The 23809-nt window shown below is 37.3% G+C and overlaps 1 protein-coding gene across 15 annotated transcripts in view; it reads left to right on the top strand.

Moving 5' to 3' along the window:
- CEP44 (centrosomal protein 44) overlaps window positions 1–23809 on the top strand; it is a 44709-nt gene that overhangs the window by 13048 nt on the left and 7852 nt on the right. For 11 of the 15 annotated variants that reach the window (XM_070794372.1, XM_070794374.1, XM_070794373.1 and 8 more), the window contains 7 exons: window positions 1528–1674; window positions 2273–2395; window positions 5510–5671; window positions 6357–6563; window positions 7014–7089; window positions 9630–9754; window positions 10007–10044. In XM_070794372.1, the coding sequence (XP_070650473.1) occupies window positions 1528–1674; window positions 2273–2395; window positions 5510–5671; window positions 6357–6563; window positions 7014–7089; window positions 9630–9754; window positions 10007–10044 (878 nt within the window). Of the gene's footprint in view, window positions 1–1527; window positions 1675–2272; window positions 2396–5509; window positions 5672–6356; window positions 6564–7013; window positions 7090–9629; window positions 9755–10006; window positions 10045–10826; window positions 13217–22501; window positions 22595–23809 lie in introns of those variants that run through there. The other 4 variants (XM_070794379.1, XM_070794381.1, XM_070794382.1 and 1 more) reach the window with 4 other exon arrangements.

Below are 23809 nucleotides of genomic sequence, written 5' to 3' on the forward strand. Positions count from 1 at the left end.
CAAAATAGAAAGCCCAGAGATAAATCCACGCACATATGGACACCTTATCTTTGACAAAGGAGGCAAGAATATACAATGGATTAAAGACAATCTCTTTAACAAGTGGTGCTGGGAAAACTGGTCAACCACTTGTAAAAGAATGAAACTAGAACACTTTCTAACACCATACACAAAAATAAACTCAAAATGAATTAAAGATCTAAACGTAAGACCAGAAACTATAAAACTCCTAGAGGAGAACATAGGCAAAACACTCCCCGACATACATCACAGCAGGATCCTCTATGACCCACCTCCCAGAATATTGGAAATAAAAGCAAAAATAAACAAATGGGACCTAATTAAACTTAAAAGCTTCCGCACAACAAAGGAAACTATTAGCAAGGTGAAAAGACAGCCTTCAGAATGGGAGAAAATAATAGCAAATGAAGCAATTGACAAACAACTAATCTCAAAAATATACATATATAGTTGACAGTATTTTCATATGTATTTATCTTATGTAAATGCAGTCTCTGTTACAATCAAGATGCAATTTGTTTGCTTCTATGTTTCATACTCTAATAAATATGACTGGTAAACATTTATCATTGATTATCATTTGTCTATTTTATATCTGTTTTTAGTAAAATTTGGTATATTGGCAGAAGTTAGAGTGAATGTAGTTTTATTAAGTAAAATTTGTGGTTCATAGAATTGTGAGTTAATTCATTAATTTAGTTGTTTGTAAGAAGGAACTGCAACTTATGTTAGAACAACTTGTGTTCCTTGAGATCTGAAACTATGTCTTATTATCTACTTTGGCATCTACACTTGTACTACATGTATCCTGAACTTAATCTGTTTGATTTTTCAAAGCCCTTCTTTGTATGATTAATTTTATTTACATAGTGTGGTTTATGTAACCTTAGAAAAATAGTAAAAGCCAATTTATCAAATCAAATCTGCTTTTTTTTTCTTTTTTAAGAGTTTGATGAGATGGTAGCTTTTATATGTAGTCTCGGTTTAATCTTCCCTTTCTTTGCCTCTTACCTCAGAAAGCATCCATGGAAGTCTGAAAGGACTTCTAGGAAATCTGAGGTTACACAGAAGAGATTTTGGAAATTACTGTTTTAATCTGTTTCTTTCGTTTTACACACGAGAAATTGAAACTGAGTAGCCTACTGACTTGTCTAAAAATTGTCATAATTTCTATAAACAAAGAGAACTATGGTTTTCTGATACCTGGTATTAGCAAGCAAAGGAGTTTTTCTAGTTCCTATGAGAATATTTAAAACTTTTGATGATTATCTTTTCCATCTTTCTGGATAGCTATCTGGTACATTCCTAGCTACCTGTTTTCTGCCTATTTCCTACTTGATCAGATCTCATAGCACCCCTACAAATCTCTTTAGTGCCCTTTCTATAGTGGCTTAATCCTCCCCCATCTCTTAAAAATGGTAGTACATCCCTGGTCACTTACCATTTTAGATTTTTGAAAGAAATTGTTCCCAACCTTTATGCTGGTCTGTTATTTCCTCTTTACAGCTTCTTCGTGATCAATTTAATTATAAACCAATCTTGACAAAAAAGCAGTTTATCCAGTGTGGATTTGCAGAATGGAAAATCCAAATTATATGTGATATTTTGAATTGTGTGATGAAGAAACACAAGGAGTTAAGTAGTCTTGAGAAGGTAATTTTATTAATAGATTATAACTTATGTTAAGTGGCTATATTTTAATGTATAAAATCAATACCTAGTCAGCAAATTAATGCACAGTCCAATTACTGTGCTACTCACAGATCTGAGTGGCCTTACAGTGCCTGATGTTTGCTTTAAATACAAGTCACTTGTTTTGACACATTTGTGACTTGGAGCTACTAGTCCTAAACTATAACAAACTAACATAACACATTTTCATCACTTGTAGATTTCAAAAAGCATGTGGTCTCATTAGACTTGCAGTATTTGGCAGTCACATTTCATGAATATTTAAATGACAGAGGAATTTAATATATACATGCTACCTTCCCACATAGTTTAGAAAGAAAGTGAAGTCGCTCAGTCGTGTCCGACTCTTTGCGACCCCATGGACTGTAGCCTACCAGGCTCCTCCCTCCATGGGATTCTCCAGGCAAGAGTACTGAAGTGGGTTGCCATTTTCTTCTCCAAGGGATCTTCCCGACCCAAGGATCAAACCTGGGTCTCCCGCATTCCAGGCAGATGCTTTAACCTCTGAGCCACCAGGGAAGCACATAGTTTATGAAGTCTTAATACCTTTTCTTTTTAGACTCCATCACAACAAAGAAAAAAGACCAGTTCTGCTAAGTCAGAACCTTGTTCAAGTACTGAGAAGACATCTACTGAACCTGTGGGCATTGATGTCACCGGCAGATTTGTGACTTCAGGAAAGGTGGGACAGTACAAAGACAGTATGTCGCATTAGTGTTAAGAATTACCTGCCTAATTGATCCAACACACAAGGTTCACTTTTCTGTCTAACATCTAGAAAAACATTCTGCTCAGACATTAGAGTGTAAGGATTTTTCGCAATACATATTATGTATCATCTGGGAACATTCCTAAATTTAGAAGAGGGTAGAAATGTACAGTTGAACACTGTATATTTCTAATCCCTAATTCTGCCTCTTGTGATTGTGAAAATTTACTCTTAATTATGTATCTAATCTTCCTAAAGGCCTCTGCTTTAGTTCTAGGTCTTGATTTATATACATTCATATTTCTGTACCAGGAATGTAGGTTAGCCAATGGTTGATAGTCCTTAAATGTATAATCGGGTTTGGGGATAGTGTCTTGAATATTTTCTGTTTGTTGGTCGATACTTGCCCTGCCCTTGTCTGTTTCAAGAAGCTGTGGCTGAATGAGTTCAATGCATTTAGGGATAGTTTTTCTATCTCCAAGGGAAAATGCTGCTACTGCTGCTGCTAAGTCACTCCAGTCGTGTCCGACTCTGTGCAACCCCATAGATGGCAGCCCACCAGGCTCCCCTGTTCCTGGGATTCTCCAGGCAAGAACACTGGAGTGGGTTGCCATTTCCTTCTCCAATGCATGAAAGTGAAAAGTGAAATTGAAGTCACTCAGTCGTGTCCGACTCCCAGCGACGCCATGGACTGCAGCCTACCAGACTCCTCCATTCATGGGATTTTCTAGATAAGAATACTGGAGTGGGTTGCCATTGCCTTCTCCGAAGGGAAAATGAAGCCATAATATTATTTTATAATGGTAAATATGCTTTCAGCTGTCTTCCACATGGGGTAAACCCATCGAGACTGAAGGATAGACTACCAGACAAATAATCAGTGTGTCATTACATACAGGATTTGAGTATATTTTAGCTGAAGTAAGATTCAGGGAATTATTTTTCCCCAATTCATAATATGAGTTATATAAACAAGCTGTGAATTTATTTATACTTTACTCCATTATAAAATGTAGTGACACTTAACTATAAGAAAAAGGCTCCTATGTCAGTAACTTAAAAAGAAAACTGTGCCTGTTCTGTCTCAGGTAATGAGGGCATTGTGAAAACAAATGAAACTGTCCTGAATCCATTCCCAACTAGAATTTATCTAACCAAGGAATTTCTTATTCTGGAATTTTTCAAATCTTCATTGTGCTTTTTTAGCACAGTATTAGGTACACTGTAAGGACTTAATGAATCTCAGTTGATATGCTGTGCTATGCTAAGTCACTTCAGTCGTGTCCGACTCTGTGTGACCCCATAGACAGCAGCCCACCAGGCTCCCCCGTCCCTGGGATTCTCCAGGCTAGAACACCAGAGTAGGTTGCCATTTCCTTCTCCAATGCATGAAAGTGAAAAGAGAAAGTGAAGTCAGTCGTGTCCGACTCTTAGCGACCCCATGGACTGCAGCCTACCAGGCTCCTCCGTCCATGGGATTTTCCAGGCAAGAGTACTGGAGTGGGGTGCCACTGCCTTCTCCTCTCAGTTGATATAACTGAATACATTTTTCAATCTTCTATTTCAGTGTGGGGCTGAGGAATGATCTAAATTGTCTTAACAGAAAAAGATAAAATTTTAAGACATTAGACTTGTTTTTAATTTTCTTAAAATTTCTTTTTGTTATCCATCAAAGTTTTATCAATTATATCAAAATTATCAGAAATTTGGGTAGGAATTAAAATTCTTCCAATCTAGAGAAGTTGGAGTCAGTAAGTACACTGGTTTACATGAGAAGCTGAGTCAGTGCTAAAGCAAATTGTCTCCTCCCATGCTTTTCTGGAGTGCTAGTTGTGACTTCTGTGTCACGTATGCTGAGTTTTCATTGTACATATGCAGATTGTAGGAAAGGAAGTAGGCAGAAGAGTCCTGCATAAATGCAGTTTCACCTAAAGCCTTCCTCTCAAAACTTTACCTTTGTAATTGTTATTGAGGGTCTGATGTTTTGTGGTTTAGTTAATAGAAAAAAACATTGCAATGAGTCCTACTCATAAAGCCAGCTCAATTATCTGTATACATGAATAGTGTGTTAACCTTTTAAAAACAGCTTCCTCTTATCAGATCAGATCAGATCAGTCACTCAGTCGTGTCCGACTCTTTGTGACCCCATGAATTGTAGCACGCCAGGCCTCCCTGTCCATCACTAACTCCCGGAGTTCACTGAGACTCACGTCCATCGAGTCAGTGATGCCATCCAGCCATCTTATCCTCTGTCGTCCCCTTCTCCTCCTGCCCCCAATCCCTCCCAGCATCAGAGTCTTTTCCAATGAGTCAACTCTTTGCATGAGGTGGCCAAAGTACTGGAGTTTCAGCTTTAGCATCATTCCTTCCAAAGAAATCCCAGGGCTGATCTCCTTCAGAATGGACTGGTTGGATCTCCTTGCAGTCCAAGGGACTCTCAAGAGTCTTCTCCAACACCACAGTTCAAAAGCATCAGTTCTTCGGCGCTCAGCCTTCTTCACAGTCCAACTCTCACATCCATACATGACCACAGGAAAAACCATAGCCTTGACTAGACGAACCTTTGTTGGCAAAGTAATGTCTCTGCTTTTGAATATGCTATCTAGGTTGGTCATAACTTTCCTTCCAAGGAGTAAGCGTCTTTTAATTTCATGGCTGCAGTCACCATCTGTAGTGATTTTGGAGCCCACGGACCGTCTCAAACACTTACCAAAGTATCCATTCAGAGTTTCAGCAATTTGTCAACTCTTTGCTAATCTTCTTTTATCTTAATTGTAATCACTTTTCTCAACATCTTTTCCCCCAAAATGAAACCTTTTGAAACAAGTCACAGACGTCACTGAATAGATTATTTCAATATTTTGTAAAGTATAAAAATGCTTTTTAAAAATCATGACCACACTTTATCATCACATATAAAATATTAATAAATTTGTAATATTTGGTGTATGCATATATGTTAATTTATACTTCTATAAATCTTAAATGGAAAATAGGATGTTTGTTTTGAAAAATTACTATGTGTGTGTTTAACATAATTGTGGAAGAGAGCATGAAAGCATCTCTGATGTGTTTTTCTCTATGCAGAAGAAAGCTGTGGTGATCCGACACCTGTACAATGAAGATGGTGCTAACATTCCTGAAGATACAGTTACAGATGTTAACGAAGCATTTGATGTTTGTGACATAAAGGCTGCTGAAATAACAATTCCTGAATTACAGGTTCCTGACATTAACTGTGAGCAAGAAGTAAGAATTTGGAGCTTCTTGAACAGATGGATGTCTTGCTTTGATGTATATAATTATTTAAGCGTCTAACCTTTGTAACATTTCTAGTCTTTTAAACTATTGATCATGGCATGTTACCATTACTTAAGAATCACTAAGTCTTACTGAATATAATTAAAAAGATATTATTTGCTCCTCATGTTTAGGGTACTAGGAGAGATGATGCAAAGATGAATAAGACATAGGACTTCTTCAAGCTTTACAATCTAGTGAGAGACTCAGACTGCTTTGTAGGGAAGGTTCTTTTCCACCTCCTGCCTATATTGATGAATGGAAAAACGTGATGCACTACAGCCCTTTCATTTTCCTCTTGGGACCCTTGCTGTCCTCTGTGCCCTCTTTCCCTCTCTCTCCATGAGTATTATTTGTATTACTTTGTAGTCGCAGACCCCTGTTACAGTGTCTGGTCATTACTGCTTCTGTTAAACTTCTTTTTCTGTCTTTATTGCCTTGTGACTTACATCTTGGTATATAGTTGACATGTAAAAGCCACCAGATATCCATTAGGCTTATTTCCTGTTTACAGCAAAGGGAACAATCTCAGTGTACTTTCATTTGTTGGTCATTTCCTCTTAGTTTTCCTAATTATAAGAAGCTAGTTAGTTACAGTTTTATTTTCCTAACTGATACTGTTCTATCATTTTAGGATATAACAGTCAATCCTGAGGTTACTGCATTACAGTCTATGCTTGCTGAATGCCAAGAAAAGCTTAAGAAACTGACTTGCATAGAGAGTAGATTAGAATCTTTGGAAGAAAAAATGAAAGGGAAAGTGCTGGTGAATGAAAAAACCTGGGCTAATCTTCTGAGTCGTGTCACTCTACTTGAAACAGAAATGCTTTTATCTAAAAAGGTATTTTCTTTCCTTTGCTTTTACAGAGTATCTCAGATAATAAAGTACTTTTATTCATTATTATGTGTGTGTTCTTTGGGATGCTAAGTAAGAGACTATTTTGGGTCTTGGGAAGTGTTTAGTTGGAATGAAGTCCTAGTTGGACACAGCCCGTTTGGTGGTGCCTGTTGTGACTACCGCTTTTCCCTTCATCCAGTAAGATAATCTGATGAACTTGTATCAATTTCTGGTCCTAGTCTATCTTTCCTTCTTAAAAAGTAGATTCAAGGTTTCTATCTCCTTCCACATTTGAAAGATCAATTTTATATGTAGAGATATTTATGTTTTGCTTGTAAATAAAAGTATCTAAGCATTTTTATGTCATCTATATATGTTATGCTTAGCAGTAAGAATATAAATTGAGAATATATCTTTTCATTTTATTCTAAATGCTAAATTGTGTTATTTTAGAATGATGAATATATACAGTTTAATGAGATGAGTGAAGACTATTCTTCCAGTAGCGACATGGACAGTCTCAATCCAGGTGAGCTCTTGGTGTATTGGAATTGGTGATATGATTAGGAGATTTTACAAAAATGTTTTTATAGTATTCGATTATTTTAATCCCTGGAACCTTATTTTTTTAGAAATTGCAAAACTCCTAAGAAGAAAGAAAATACTGAACTTATAGATAAGTTAAGAGTTGCTAGAAAAGCCAACTTACATATCGCAGTGGAATAAATTCCAATGTACAAAATTGCAAACTTGTAGAGGCATTTTATTCTTTTATTTGCAAAGTGCTTTAGAATAATAAATGGACCTCTGTAGTTTCTCATTTAAACTTAAGCAGTAACTTTCACCAGGAATGGCTTCCCTGGTGGCTCAGATGGTAAAGAATCAGCCTGCAATGCAGGAGACCTGGGTGTTTAATCCCGGGTTCAGAAGATCCCCTGGACAAGGGCATGGCAACCCACTGTAGTATTCTTGCCTGGAAAATCCCATGGACAGAGGAGCCTGGCAGCTACAGTCCATGGGATCACAAAGAGTTGGACACAGCTGAGTGCCTAACACATCATAACTTTCACATATGTGAATAATATATGTAAAACAAAACAAAAAAAAACACATTTTTCAGTAACCTGTAATGTGTTACAAACCTCTTATATTTCAACAGTTCACTGATGATGATAGAATGTGAAGGACCTAAAATTAGGGCAAATCTCCATGTCCCTTCTTTGGCTACTGGCATTTCCATTGTGACTGAACAGCAGGGATAAGGTTTCTAAGCTGCTTTTCAGTGATAGCTTTTTTTTTTTTTTTTTTTGATTCTTAAACTTTTTGAAAAGACAAAGGTCTAAATTTTGTCTCATGTTATAATTAAATCATATTTGCAGAAGAGATATTTTTCCAACTGAGAATTCATAATGAAGCTGTAGTAATAAAAATTTAATTTTCAGGACAATACAAGTGCTTTATTATCCATATTTTACAGATGAGGAAGAGAGATTAAATATTTAACTGCCAAAAGCCACATAGCTACTGAATGATTGGACGTGTTTGAATGGAGGCAAATTAGCTCTGACATTTTCTTATCAGCACTGCATACTTAAGTGTACATGCCAGTTTCATTTCACAGAGAACAATTTCAATATTTAGGTTATTAGGTACAGTTATTAGAGATGCTGTTTCTGGCACTAAATTTATTATAGACTACAAGTTTCAGATTTGGTAAAAGTTGACTTTTTTTCTCTTTATCATTCATTACTCAACAAATTTCTAAGCTCAGTTCCAAGACCCTTGAGAGCAAGAACTTTATCTTATGGTCTGTCCAGCATAATGTCTGTATTTTTGTCCCCAGTAAATATTTGTGGTAGAAATCAAGTTTTCATGCATTGCAAGAATACTGAATGCCTGCTGTTTGCAAACATTGTCTTTGCCAAGTTCGATGTTGCCTGTTTGGGCTTAAACTTTTTAAATAACATATTGCAGCACATGCTATTAACCCCTTAGTTAAACACATAACCAAGTTTAAGACCTGCGCTAGGACTCAGAGTGATGAGCAGACAGACTACTGTCTGACATGGATTATAGATTAGGAATGAGGTGAATACTTGTCTCAAAAAATTTTTAGTCTGACCCTGATCAATTAAGAGTCAAATTTATGAAGTTTATGCATTATATCTTATCTATACATGCTGCCTGGAAGAAGAGGGTTTGACTTCTTTTGATGCTGAGAGCAGCAGTTCACCAATCTGGTCTTAGAATCATGTTGGGTTGGGGGTGGTTTCTGTGAAGTTCATGCTGATGAGTGAGTAGAGGAACGGAGCCAACAGGCAAGAGACTGTGGCTTGATGAGAGACTAAGGTTCTCATGTGGTAATACTCTGTTCCACAATACAAAGACTGTCTGTGTAGGCTTATGGTAAACTGTGTACAATAGTTTAAGTGGGTACCTGATTTTTTTTTTTTTTTTTGCCTTGTTTTTGCAAATGTACCATGACTAAAAATGCAGGGCTTATGGGGTTGATTGGACAGAAACTTGTCTTTTCTGTGATGTTCTGTAATTGATTCAGTTGTAGGAAAGACTTGCCATCATTTTGCTGAATGAATAATATCAGGATACTGGAAAAGGAAAGTTATTCAGTTATAGAGAGAAATAAATCTGTGAACCCTGAATTTTAAGCAGTTTTTCCCATACATATCAACTAAGGGTAGAATGTTTCTTGATTTTTAGGAAGTATATACAGTCAGTTTTAGTAATAATTGCCACTGTTTTAAGAAAAGAAAATTCATGGGTCAGTAGCCTATATTTAAAAATACATTAACCTGTATATTCAGTTGATTGCTATCATGATAAAGATAATTATAAAGATATTGCTTTCCTTGATTTTTATTGGCCAATTTTTAACATCTAGATCTTCATGTGCAGGTCATTATCCTAAAAGAATATTAAGGACTCATCTAGACCTATACCAGTAGCCATTTTATATTGAGATGTTTATTTTCCTTCCCTCTATACATAATATTTTAGATATTTGACTCTCCGTGAAAGGAAAAGGTAATCTAAAAATTAATTTCTCCACAGATAGAAAAAGCAAAGAGGAAAGGCATGCAAATATTCCTTTGTCTTCTGGTTATAGTACAGTGTCATCAGATTCAACTCCCAGAACCTCAACTGTTAATTACTGTGGTTTGAAAGAGATCTCAGAGGTAAGAAGAATCTGGCAACCACTTACATGATTTCCTTTATGATGTCAGAAAAAGTAAGCATTAGATTTAGTTGTAGATGCCATTGGCAAGAAAAATAGTGAAACTATAAATCTTAATCTCATAAAAATTCTTTGTGATAAATAAACAGTACTTAGTGCAGTGTTTTAGACTGTGTTTTATATGTTCACGGTCCATCTTGGATTATGATTTGCTTTGAGAAATCGCCTAAATTTGTTGCTTTTTAAATTAAAGGAAACAACAATGCAGAAAATGGAAAGGATGAAAAAAATGTAAGTAACCAAAAAAAGGGCAACAGAGATTCATTTCTCTATAGGGAATTGTGTTGGATTACAGTATATAAAGAATGTACATGTGTGTTTCAAACCTTGAAGGTCTCTCAATCAGGTGTGGAATTTCCTTCAAGACTCCAGTGAATAATAAATCCATCTACAGTTATGTGTTTGTGAGATGAGTCACTGTTTTTGTTTCCAACAAGCGATGTAAAACATTGTTAATGAAATTAATTGCAGATTAAAGAGTGCGATGATATTTTTGGTTAATATTAATAGTTAATCAAGAAATTATCAATTTTTGATAACTACTTTGTCAAACTATTAAGTTATGTATGTAGATGAATGGTTTGGGGACATAAAAGTATTGTTAAAGTGTTGCTAGTCTTTTTCAGAAAGTTATTGGTATGATAATACTGAATATGATACTTTCATCTAATACAAATATAAATTATGTGTATTTTTTAAAGATAAGTTGAAATAAAATATGAAATTGTGTAAGATTATCATGCAGCCTACTACTTTAAAAAACTATAATTTTTTTTTTTTGAAATTTGAAATGTGCTGAAATAACTTATGCTCCACGATTTAAAGACTTAAAATTGACTCTAGTTGTTTTACTTTACCTCCTGGCCACAGTATACTTATTAGCAGTACTTGTACCCATAAATAGGCACTGAAGTTTATATAAGGCTCAACACCATAATTTCAGCAACCTAAATCCTACACCTCGCTATGGATTAGTTATTTACTTAATATATTATTTATGTATTATATTTCAGGTTTGAAGAAACTGCAGAGTTACTGAAATGTCCAAATCACTAATTATAGAATTGTCTGCATGAACTTCTCTAGGACTTTGGCTACTGTACATGCTGTATATTTTAAAGAGTTCTCTATGCAATTTTAATACACTGGAATGTTCTTATTAGAATTTGAATTCCATTTGGTATATTTGCTTTTTGGTTCCATATTGAATAAATACTTAAATATTTTTGTGCTTTGATTATACTGCTTTACTGTTTTGCTATTCTTAGGACAGCTGAGGTGCCAGTACGCTTCTTTTAGAGCGTGAAGTCATTCCAGCACTGTATTTTTGTGTCAACATTTGTTGACAGTGTGCTAAATAATATGTTTTTTAAAGTACAGGCTTGAGGACCATGGTTTACATCCTGTTGGAAACGCTCCACCTGGGACTTGCATGTTGTCCCCAGGAGGCTCTCGTACATACCATCTTGCCATCTGTACTAACGAATATGTTGTAATGAAAAGTTGAAAATACTCATTGAAATTTAAATAAAACAAAAATACAACTGTTTCATGCGCAGTCAAAAGGCAGCAACACATTTTCAATTAATGTTGAGGAAGTCATGGCATGATTTTCCTTTTGTGTTTGGAAGCAAGTTGGACAGTTGTGAAAATGTGTTGAGTGTTTTAGTACTCTATTCTGTAACACATTTTAAGACCAGCAGCTCAGACACAGATGGTGGCTGTCTGTATTACAACATACCCAATGAGTATTTTTGTTTGTTTGTTTTTTTAAGTGATGGGAAGTTATGTTCTTTTTGAGAGAGAAAATAATCTTAGATGAACTTAGAGAAAAGTGGAATTTATTTTAAATAACTAGATGAATTATTTTATTTACTCATATATTTATATAATGTAATTTGATATTTTCCACATGTGAAACATTAATAGTAAGTTAAAATTCTAAGTATAAGTAACCTAAAAAATACTTTTATTATTCTAATACAGGGACATGTGTAGTCATCATACTTTAAAATTATGAACTTTTGAAGTTAGCATACAACTTTGAGTTTAGTAGTTTCAGTAAATGTTTCTGGAATTAATGAATCCATTTAGCTTTATTTTTTTCAGTTGCAAAAAGTTATAAACCAAGAGATTATGAAAAACCACTTTATCAATGAAACTTCTAAAAATTTAGTATCTGTAGGTGTGGAATTGTAGCACCACCTTGTGGTTTATATGCTGGTACTTTACCTTTTATTAAGATACGTGGTTTCCCGTGAAACACAGGATCTTATTTTCCCTTTGAAAAACCAGATTCCAGTTTTTAAAAGAAAGGTTTTTGGAATCTTCTTTTCTGCACAAAAGAGAAGTTATCTTCTTTTCTCATGCTCTCTTTTTCCCCTCTCTCTCCTTTATGTAGTATACACATATACCAATTGTTGTTGTTTAGGCTCTTAAGTTGTGTCCACTCTGCGACCTCATGGACTGTAGCTCGCCAAGCTCCTCTGTCCATGGAATTCCCAGGCAAGAATATCGTAGTGGGTTGCCATTTTCTTCTCCAGGGCATCTTCCTGACAGGGATAGAACACGCATCTCCTGCATTGGCAGGCATATTCTTTACCACTGAGCCACCAGGGAAGCCCTGAATACCAATTAAAAGATTTTAAACATTTTAAATTTCCTGATATACATTAAGTGTGCCAAATATAAATTTCTATTGAAAATATAATAAAAGATGTCATATTATCTAGTAGAATTTGGAATCCAAATTTTTTCATGCTTTTATCTAACACACTTACACAGGACTTAATGAAAACAACTCACAAGAACACCATGCGTTTACACTTACAAAGAATCTTACTACTTTGAGAATGTAATTTTTGGGGGAAAAGAAAGCAAATTTGACTTCATTGAAGTTATTTATTATTCTTCTAACTCTCCTGGAAATAGTAGAAAACTTTTTCCTCTTAGGTAATTTGGTGAGTAGCTTGAAACCATAAACCAGCCACTTGAAGTTCTTAAGAAAGTAAGGAGGGGCTCCTGGTGAGATTATTTGGGGCTACATAATTAAACCCGCAGTTAACTAGAATTTTCACGAACTCCATCCCCTTAATTCTCCCCTAAGTGGGATGAAAGGTATTTATTATACTGCCCACAAAGGCATCAGCAGCTGGTGTGGCCCTACCTATACTGTGCTCTGAATACATCTGGAAAGAGATCAGATAGAAACACTGAGAATTCATAAGGTGAAGTAAGAAGTAATGTCAACTCTATGAAAATTGTAGGCATAACTCAGGACTACTAAGTTGGAAAAAATGGCTCTACATTTGTTTGTTTGTTTCAGTCTAACACTTTGTAATGTCATGTTTTAACATGTAATACATTCCCTGAAAAATAAAACTTCAAGACTTTGGAGGCTGCATTTCATGCTACTCATTCCTACAGCTTTACATCGTTGACAGGCACTTGGGGAGGCATTAAAAAGTAAATGAACCTTGTCAATTTTACAAACTACAACACTTTCTGAGATCCAATAACATTATAGGTTTAATTTTTACTTTTTAACAATTCCCAAGTTCATCTAGTGAAAATGTCAGGTTTCTTACCCTACTCACTCCAAGAGTGATAAAAGACAGCAGTAGTGACACAGAGAACATGCAGATTTATTGGGGTGGGAGGGGATCTTTCAAAACCCATACTCATTTGATTATGGTTTTTATATCTAATACTTGTAGGAATGGGGACTGTATAGTATGTATGTCTTATTTGTCTCTGAAGTTCACAAATCACAAAAATTATTTGATTAAAAAAATTTTAATATGAAATATTCAACTCAACATTTTAAGATTAAGAATAGAGCACTTGGATTTCCCTGATGGCTCAGTGGTAAAGAATCCACCTGCCATTGCAGGAGACATGGCTTCCATCCCTGCTGGGAAGATCCCACATGCTGCGGAGCAACTAAAGCCTATACACCACAGCTGCTGAGCCTATGCTCTAGAGCCTGGCAGCCACAACTACTGAAATCACATGCCTCAACTACTGAAGTCTGAGCCCCTAGAGCCTGTCCTCTGCAATAAGCCACTGCAATGAGAAGCTGTCACACCACAGCTAGAGAGTAGCCTCTGCTTACCTCAACTAGAGAAGAGCCCATGGCAGCAACAAAGACCCAGTATAGCCAAAAAAAAAAAAAAAGCATTTATTCAATAAGTATCCCAAATGTATAAATTATTTGAATTATATATTATGGATGGGTATTAAGATAAAGGAGGGCGTCATAATTACTGATTTCTGAATCTGACATCTTAATTTCAATTTAACATCAGTCATTTAAATGTTATATCATCTTGCTGTATCTGGTAATGTATTTAAATGTGGAAAATAATATGTAGCATGAATTTATAAGTTGATAATTTTTAACATAGTTTCCCATACTTAAAGCACTAATATTTCTGAGCCTTAATGCAGTAAGTTTCTCCCAGTAAAAAAGGTGAGCAATTTTTAGAAACTACCATATTTTTAAAAGCTTGCACAAAACTAGGTAGGTCTAATATAAAGCACTAAAAGCCAGAGAATTTTTACTAAGAAAAAAAGTGAGATTTCTGTTTGCAGCAATATGACAAGATATTTTTTAAACTCCTGCAAGAAACCATCAGACATTCTGGAGGAAATGCGCTAAATATTTATCACAAGAAATAGAAAGAAATTCTTAAGGCCCTGAAGAAGAGGAAGCAAAAATTCAGAGGGCTTGCAGCTGACTTGGGGTAGTTTGTTGACAGTAGGAACCTAAGGCCTTGAGGGTTTTTCCTTCTTGTTTTCTCATCAGCCTGATTGTGGAATAATTTACATATAATAAAACTTACTTGGTGGTCCAAAGGTTGAGAATCCGCCTGCCAATGCAGGGGACAAGGGTTCCATTCCTGGTCCGGAAGTTCAGGGCAGCAAAGTCAGAGTACCACAACTACTGAAGCTCAAGCCCTGGAGTCCATGCTCTGCAATAAAGAAGCTGCCGCTGCAATGAGAAGCCATCACAATGAAAAGCCCATGCATTGAAACTAGAGAAAGCCCGTGCTCAGCAAAGAAGACCCAGCACAGCCAAAAATAAATAAAATTTTTTTTTAATTACATACAAATGTTTTAAATTAATTCACCAGTTAACAGAATTCAGTGAGTTTTTATGTTCATGCAATTACCTCCCTAATCAAGATCTAGAACATGCTGCTGTGTACCCAGTCCTCCACCTCCACCCTTGTCTTAACAACCGCTGGTTTGCATTCAGTCATTTTAATGTTGCCATTTCTAAAATTTCACATAAATGTAATCATACAGTATTTTCCTTTTGAGGTTCATTCATGTACTCTTGCCTGGAAAATCCCATGGATGGAGGAGCCTGGTAGGCAGCAGTCCATGGGGTCGCTAAGAGTCGGATACGACTGAGCGAATTCACTTTCACTTTTCACTTTCATGCATTGGAGAAGGAAATGGCAGCCCACTCCAGTGTTCTTGCCTGGAGAATCCCAGGGACCGGGGAGCCTGGTGGGCTGCCGTCTATGGGGTCACACAGAGTCGGACACGACTGAAGTGACTTAGCAGCAGCAGCAGCATGTTGTATTAGTTCTTTCCCTCATATCACTGAGCCATATTTCATTGTGTGGAAATACCACAGTTTCTAGATGACTTATCAGTTGATGGACATTGGGTTATTTCTGGTTTGGGAATGTTAATGAAGAAAGCTGCTGTGGACATTAGGATGCAAGTCTATTTAAAAATACACTTTTGCTTCTCTTGGGTAAATACCTAGCAATGGAATGGCTGGGTCATGTGATAGGTTATGTTTAACTTTTATGAGAAACTGCCACACTGTTTTCCAAACTGGCTGTGCCCTGTTACTTTTCCCACCAGCAGTCTGAGAGTTCTACTTGCTCTACATCCTCACCAACACTTGGTTTTGTCAGTTCTTTGGTGGGTGTGTGACCCTGGCTGGTCACTTAACAAGCGCAACCCCACTTGGCCTGCAGCATTCTCTTCCCACAGGTGGTGAGCACACCTAACTGAGAAACTGTTAAGCGACCTCACCTGTCCTAAGATTAGGCATCTCCATCACCCTAAGGTAGGACGCTCCTCCTCACCAGTGATTAGTAAACAGGAGGTGACAATGTGGTACCTCATGGTGTTTTGTTTTTTTTTTAAACAGTTTAGGCTTTTCTCTAGTTGTGGTGAGTGAAAGCTACTCTCTAGTTGCAGTGTGCAGGCTTCTCACTGTGGTGATTTGTCTTGTTGCAGAGCATGGGTTATGGGGCAAGTGAGCTTAGTAGCTGCGGCTCCCAGGCTCTAGCTGCTGCTAAGTCACTTCAGTCGTGTCCAACTCTGTGCGACCCCATAGATGGCAGCCCACCAGGCTCCCCCATGCCTGGGATTGTCCAGGCAAGAACACTGGAGTGGGTTGCCATTTCCCTCTCCAATGCATGAAAGTGAAAGTGAAGTCGCTCAGTCGTGTCCGACTCTTAGCGACCCCATGGACTGCAGCCCACCAGGCTCCCTTGTCCATGGGATTTTCCAGGCAAGAGTACTGGAGTGGGGTGCCATCGCCTTCTCTGCCCAGGCTCTAGAGCACAGGCTTAATAGCTGTGGCGCACGGGCTTGGTTGCTCCGTGACACGTGGGATCTTCCCAGATTAGGGACTGAACGTGTCTCTTGAATTGGCAGGCAGATTCTCCAGCACTGAGCCACCAGGGAAGTCCCTCTCATTGTGGTTTTAGTGTGCATTCCTCTAAGATGTTGAGTATCATGTCTTTATTTGCTATCTGTGTATATTCTTTGGTGAAAGTTTCTTCAATTTGTCCCTATTTTTTTCTATATTGGGTGGTTTGTCTTCCTACTGAGTTGTGGGAGTCCCTTGTTGAATACCTGTTTTGCAAAGATTTTTCTCCTACTCTCTGACTTCTCAAATTCATTTCCCTTAACTAGGTACTTTAAAGAGCAGAAGTTTTAAATTTTAATGACATTCAGTTGATCAATGTATTAGTTGTTGTAACAGGAGTGTTGAAATCTCCAATTATAACTGTAGTTGAAGGCTGCAGAAGATTCTCATTTCTTTCATTTCTGTCCTGTATTTTGAATCTGTTGTTACATAGATTCATAAACGCTTAGGGCTGTTATTTCTTCATGATAAATTTATTCCTTTATCACTATGAAATGGCCCTCTTTATCTTGAGTAATATTCTCTCATCTGGAAATCTACTTTGTCTAATTTAATATATCCACTCCAACTTTCTTTTAGAAAGTATTATTATGGTATTACTCCCCAAATTTTACTTTTAATGTATCTGCATCTCTATTTGAAGTGGTATTCCTGAAGAGAATATGTACGCTGTCCTTGCTCTTGCATGCAATCTGTAAATCTCTGGAGTGTTTAGATGGTTTACATTTAACTTGATTATGGACATGGTTAGGTTTAAATATACCACCTTATTTGTTTTCTTATTTCCCATTTGTTCTTAGTTCTTTTCTTAACCTCTTTTTATGCATTATTTTGCATTAGTTGAGTATTTTTTAATATTTCTATTTTATCTCTTGACTTATTAATTATATTTTATATTTATAATGTGTGTAGTTGCTACAGGTTTGCAGGATACATCTTTAACTTACCACAGGCTAACTTCAAGTAATATTATACCACGCCAAGTATAGTATATGAACATTATAACTACATGTACATTCACCCCTCAAGCCTTTTTTGTTATGCATTTTACTTCTACATGTTTTAATTCCACAAAACATTGTCATTATTTTGGCTTTAAACATTTATTTATTTTTTAAAGAGGTTTCCTAAAAGGTATTTGAAATTATTATAAAACTGTTGTAATTATAACAGTAACTATGATTGCTAAGTAGTTATGGTATTGCAGGGCAGAAAAATAGGCTATTGCAATGAGCAGAGTACAGAGCTTCCTACCAGACTCTACACAGAATAAAGATTATGACAAACTGCATTACTGACTAGTGGGAAAAGGATGGACTATTCAGTGAATATGGGCTTCCCTGGTGGCTCAGTGGTAAAGAATCTGCCTGCCAATGCAGGAAATGGGTTTGATCCCTTGGTTGGAAAGATCCTCTGGAGAAGGAAATGGCAACCCATTCCAGTATTCTTGCCTGGAGAATCCTATGGACAGAGGAGCCTGGGGAGGGCTACAGTCCATGAGGTCTCAGAGTCATACACGACTGAGCATGTGTTAGACTACATTCAGTGAATAGTTTTAGGAAGGCCAGTCTGTCAAGGGGTGCGGGAGATTAAATTAGAGCCTCATTTTATACCATTCAGTCATTTAAAGGTAGATGAAAGACATAAATATGGAAATAGAAATTAAAGTGAGGTCTATGAACAGCAGCACCAGCATCACGTGCGAACTAAATCTGCATTTAAAAATATGCATATGAACGTTAGGGAAGCACTGGAAAAAATGATCTTTGTGGAAATAGTTCTTAACTCAAATTGCACAGGTCATAAAAGAAAATATAAACTTGACATACGGGAGTTGAATTACTGACTAGAAAGATGGTGGCTTCCTGGAGGGTTGGTTGTTCATGCAGAAGGTAGCTCTCCCTGCAGATGTGTTGGCTGGAAGGTACTTGCTGAGCACCCCCAGTGTCCTACACCTCCTGCACAAATGGCTTGGCTTAAACTAGCCAAAACAGGAAACAATGTGATGGGTAAAGGGAACCATAGACATGGCAGAGCCCAGAAATCTCACCGAGAAGGAGGAAACAGCTCTGCAGGCATTCCAATCTGGAAGGGAATGAGAATCAGGCACTGGGGCTCGGGCCAGTGTGGGCAGCCATGGTGTGTGTGCAGGAGAGGTGGTTAGGGCTCATGACTGCCCTGCTATCCCATCTCCCCACCCCCTGCCATCCCACAGGATGTCTGCCCACAAAGCCCAGGTATGAATGCTGAGGGGCAACTGTCTAGACCTGTCTGTGGAAATGCTGTCAATGTTAAAGGGCTTTAACAGTTCCGAAACCAGCACCCTTTGTGCCTCTCAAGATGATATAGATGTTCATATGGACGAAACACAGGATGAGTTCAAAGAGGCATGAGTTAGTGCTGGTGGCTCTGGCTTGACTGTCAAGCCCAGTCTCCCATCTCCAGAAGGCTTGTTCAGCTGCTTTGTACCAACTGGAGATGCACCTGCAACCTGGAGCGCCCCTTCCACCTCAATGGCAAGAGACCAAACTGCGGGTCATGGAGAATGGCCAGATCATTGCACATCTGTATTTTCTACTTTCTCCTTTTCCACCTCACCCACTCTCTGAGCCCTGATCTTCCCCAACAGAGTGTGAGAAGACAGTGGTTCCAGCACTCACATTTCTTCTTTGATATCACATAATATGTCCACAGTGGAGCCAATTGAGATTGCAGAGGTGAGCTGGCCACACAGATGCCATGGGTGCAAGGTCACTCTGGAGCAGCACTGGCTGAAGCCCTCAGTTTGCACACACCTGGAAGCCAAACGAGGAGTGACCATGCTGGAGGAGGGCCATCCTCTGAGACCAAGGCCACTATGCAGGCATATTTCCCCATCCTTTCCTTCCTGATAGCCGTGGTGGAGGAAGCCACCACCAGGGTTCTTGGGGCAAATAGCTCAACATCTGAGCTTGGTTTCTTCTCCTGTGAAGGGAAGTTTGCGCTAGGGTACTGGTTCTCAAACTGGGCACTGTGGAACCCATGGAGGTTCCAGAAGTTCCTGGAGGACTTTGGTAGGAAGCACAGAAACCCTGAGAGGAGCACCAGGAACTCTGAGCACTCGTCCCCCATGACTCCCAGCCGATACCTCCCTCTCCATTTGTAAATTTTATTCTTATATGACTTATTCCCATGTGATTTTTACCACTGAAATAAAAATTTGAGAATCCCTTAAAAATATTTCAGTCTATCAGAAGATGTGAGATGACAAAGCAGAATTTTTTTCAGTAGGAATAACCAACAAGTTGGTATTCAGCATGTAAAAAGAACATCCCTAAATAAATATTCCAATAGAATACAAAAGATGAGTTACTGAGAAAAGACATCCTGGATGAGCAATATACAATAAAAACAGTCAATGTGCAAAATTTTAAGTCATTACTAAGTTTTATTAGGGTTGTGGTCAACAAAGTCTTAAATAACTCTGAAGTGTAGTCAGTACAATGACTTTGCAGATGGTTTGGCAAAAAACTTGGAAGATGTGCATGTCCTATGAAGTAGCAATGCCGCACCACAGCATATACCTTAGATAAATTCCCTCATAAGTATTGACAGAATTTATAAGGATATTCATAGTATTTATAGTAGCATTTCATCAAATTGCCAACAAAAATAGTAACCACTGGTGACAACTGAGGCTGAAGAGGTAGAATCTTGTATATTATCCTAAGGAGCTTTACCTTGTGAAACAATGGGAAGCCACGAGGTCTAGAATATTGTTTTAGGAAGATGTCCCTGGTGGTGTTGGAGGAGGAACAAGAAGAAGACAAAGCTGGAGGCTGGGGGACTAGTTAGAGAATGCTTACAGGATCCAGGAGAGAAAGAGGCTGAAGGTAAAGAAGGAGCATTGGAGATGAAGAGGGGACAGAAAAGAGAAATACTGACTGGATAAGGAAGGAAGGGTGTTTCTGCCTTGGATGGGTGATAATCACCCGAGAGCATTGACAGCAGTCCCATGGAGTCACTTTAAAGAGCCCTATCTCCAATGAGTCCAACAGGATAAATAACATCCAACAGATCATTTCAGATAAATATTTTGATTTGTTGGCTGTGCTCTTTTATACTGGTTGATATCAATTTAGTATAATGTCTACCTCAAACAATGATTTAGTTGCTTCATAGTAGCAATCAGTTTTCTGGCAGTAGTTTTACAAAGTTCTCCTAAAAGACTCAACTACAGCCCTTTTTCTTAGGACTACTTAAGGATGGTCTCTGCTATGTCCTGGGACTGGCCCTGTTTCCTCTGTTCTCCCAGTGCTATCAAAAGGCAACTTTTGTGCATGGATTTGTCAACTGGGGCCTATCTTCAAGTCAAAAACAGATGACGTTCATTTTGGTTTTGGAATTAAAGACCATAGAATTGGTTGGGGGGTTTGTTGTTGTTGTTTGTTTGTCTTTTCATTTTGTTTGTTTTCCCTGAAAAGTGAAGAAGTATAATTATTAATGTGCAATAATCTACTAAATGGTGATGGGGATTGTAGACACATTGGCTGTCTGCTCTCACGCTTAACTTTCTTTGGGGGATTTACCCAAATTTCCTAGTGGGTAACAATGCTTTCCCTTTCTGAGCCATGTGTTGTTGTGTTGTTTACTTGCTAAGTCATGTTTGACTCTTGCGACCCAATGGACTGTAACTTGCCAGGCTTCTCTATACATGGGATTTTCCAGGCAAGAATACTGGAGTGGGTTGCCATTGCCTTCTCCAGGGGATCTTCCTGACCTGCATCTCTTGTGTCTCCTGCATTAGCAGGGGATTCTTTACCACAGAACCACCAGGGAAGCCCTAAGACAACTATAAGCCTCAAGCAAAATGACTTCAGGTATAAGCCCACTTGCCTTATAACTCATTCTACTGATTCCCAGACACTGATTGACAGATGAGCAGGCCACCCAACTGTAGGCAAAGAGCTTGGTCTTCTGGGGAAGACGAGTTTCCTTCCCTTGCCTCCATAGCTATCAGAAAAGACCCTTAGCTCTGTACAGTGTGATGTGAGGGTGTGGCTCTGGAGTTGATATACTTGCTTGCACCTGAGTGAAAAGCTGCCATGTGGAACCCACAGAGGAAGGTACGGGGTCACAGCATTTAAGATGCTGAAGGAAGCTTCTTGCAAAGCCAAGTCTCCTTGTGGACTTTCACTGCCATGAAACAGTACACTGCTATTATTAGAGACCTTATGGGTGTAATGACGTACCCAGAAAATTATGTGTAACTCTTGGGAAAAATCAACCTTATTTCTTTAATTATTTTCTCATGACAAGAACTATTTGATATATATGATTTCTTAACCCTAATACTTTGACACATGTAAAAGATATAAGTATACAACTCAAGCAAATTAGCTTCAACATAGAAGGTATCAATTGTTCTTAACTTTTCAGGTCCAAACTATCATTTAACAACAATAACAACAGTGAGCCTTTAACGTTTAAGAGTAGGATGTAAAGAATTATTACAACTATGTTGTTGTTTAGTCACTAAGTCATGTCTCTTTGCAGCCCCATGGACTGTAACCTGCCTGGCTCCTCTGTCCATGGGATTTCCTAGGAAAGAATACTGGAGTGGGTTGCCATTTTCTTCTCCAGGGGATCTTCCCAATCCAGGGCTTGAACCTGCGTCTCCTCGATTTCAGGCAGATTCTTTACCACTGAGTCACTGGGGAAACCCTGTGACAACTATACTTTCCCATTTTATCAGGAAAGTGAATCAGGAGGAGTAGGAAAATACACAGGAAAGCACTTTGCTCAAACACACAAAAAAATTACATTTTAAAAAGAGCTGGTCATAAGAATGTTCAGATAAGTTGCCACCTCTTCCCCTCTTAGTCCAGTTTTATTTGATTTTAAGTTGTAAAAGCTAAAGTTAAAGGAGACATGTGTTTTTAAATTGTTTTCAGTGTATCTTCAAAGTTATAAAGTAGTCAGTGTTAAAATATATCTGGTAGTTTAACAATAACATTTTGCTTCCAGGATAATGTTCTCACACTTTATAGCTTTAAGAATGTACTGTACTCATGGGAAAATGAAGCCTGTTATGAGAAACTGAAGGGAAAAGTTCAAAAGGTAGTCCATGACTTTTTGCCTTTTTTTTTTTTTTTTTTAAGTTTAGAGAAAGGATAAGACTGTTTGGATTATGTTGTTCTCTGACTTAGTAAAAAAAATGCTAATGAATATATGTTAACCTTCAGGTTATCAACATTCTTGCTCAAGATAGATTTATAGTAAAAATAGACTACTGAACTGTCTTGTTAAATTTTAAAAGATGAGTTTGGATGAGTTACAAATAACATCCTCTACCCTGAGGTCAAAAAGAATACGCAAACTCAAATTTTTTAGATAAGAAAACTTATTATAGTTTCAACTTTCATGCTTCTTATTAAAATGATTAAGAAATACAGTCTTTTATGGTTTTATTTTACTACATAGCACTCTCTGTTTTTAACATTTTCAAAGTACCACATGTTCATTTTATTCTCATTTTGAAAATTTTTTAAAGTACAAAGAGCACCTTAAACTTTGTTAATATTTTGGTGTTATCTTTTTTATTTTTCTATGTGCACATTCATGTGAATTGTGTGGGTTATTAAAATGGAGATTATATTTTAGATATAATTTTAATTTTTTCATGGGACTAGTGATCATTTTCCATGTCATTATGTTTCTAAATATAAAATATGGATTTTTCACACTATTCTGTCCTAGAAGTTTAACAGTCATTTGACCTTCTTCAATGTGCTGGGCATAATACCATGATCTTTTAAATAATTTCTCTATTGTGCATTTTACTGGTTTATAAAGTTCCTAAATAGAAAAAGTGCCCATGATAAGCCTTCCTACATGTAAATCTTTGATGGTACATATTTCCTTGGGATAAGTTTTTAAGATATGCAATGATTAAGGTAATTGGTATCTATTTCTGACTTTATGTCCACAAAAGTTATATCTTCTACAAGACTTTTGAAGTATACACTTGCCATAATTGAATATATTCACTTTGTAGATCTCTACTAATTAGTATCAATACCTATATTATTACATTATGATGTCATCATTGTATTTACTATATATATTTTTTATTAGATTAAGATGATTGCTGAGGCTTCTTATCCCTACAGCTCTTCACCTGAGCCCCACTCCCCAGAGGAAAAAATCTTGACCATTTTAAGTCTTTCTCTAGTGTTTTAACTGTATTTGTAAATAATCTGGTTAGTTTTTGCTCATTTGGTCTACTTCTGACCTTATCTCTAGACCACCTATTATGGAATAGGAAGAACTAGC

This window comes from Bos indicus, chromosome 8 (assembly GCF_029378745.1).
Source record: "Bos indicus isolate NIAB-ARS_2022 breed Sahiwal x Tharparkar chromosome 8, NIAB-ARS_B.indTharparkar_mat_pri_1.0, whole genome shotgun sequence".
Classification (NCBI taxonomy): domain Eukaryota; kingdom Metazoa; phylum Chordata; class Mammalia; order Artiodactyla; family Bovidae; genus Bos; species Bos indicus.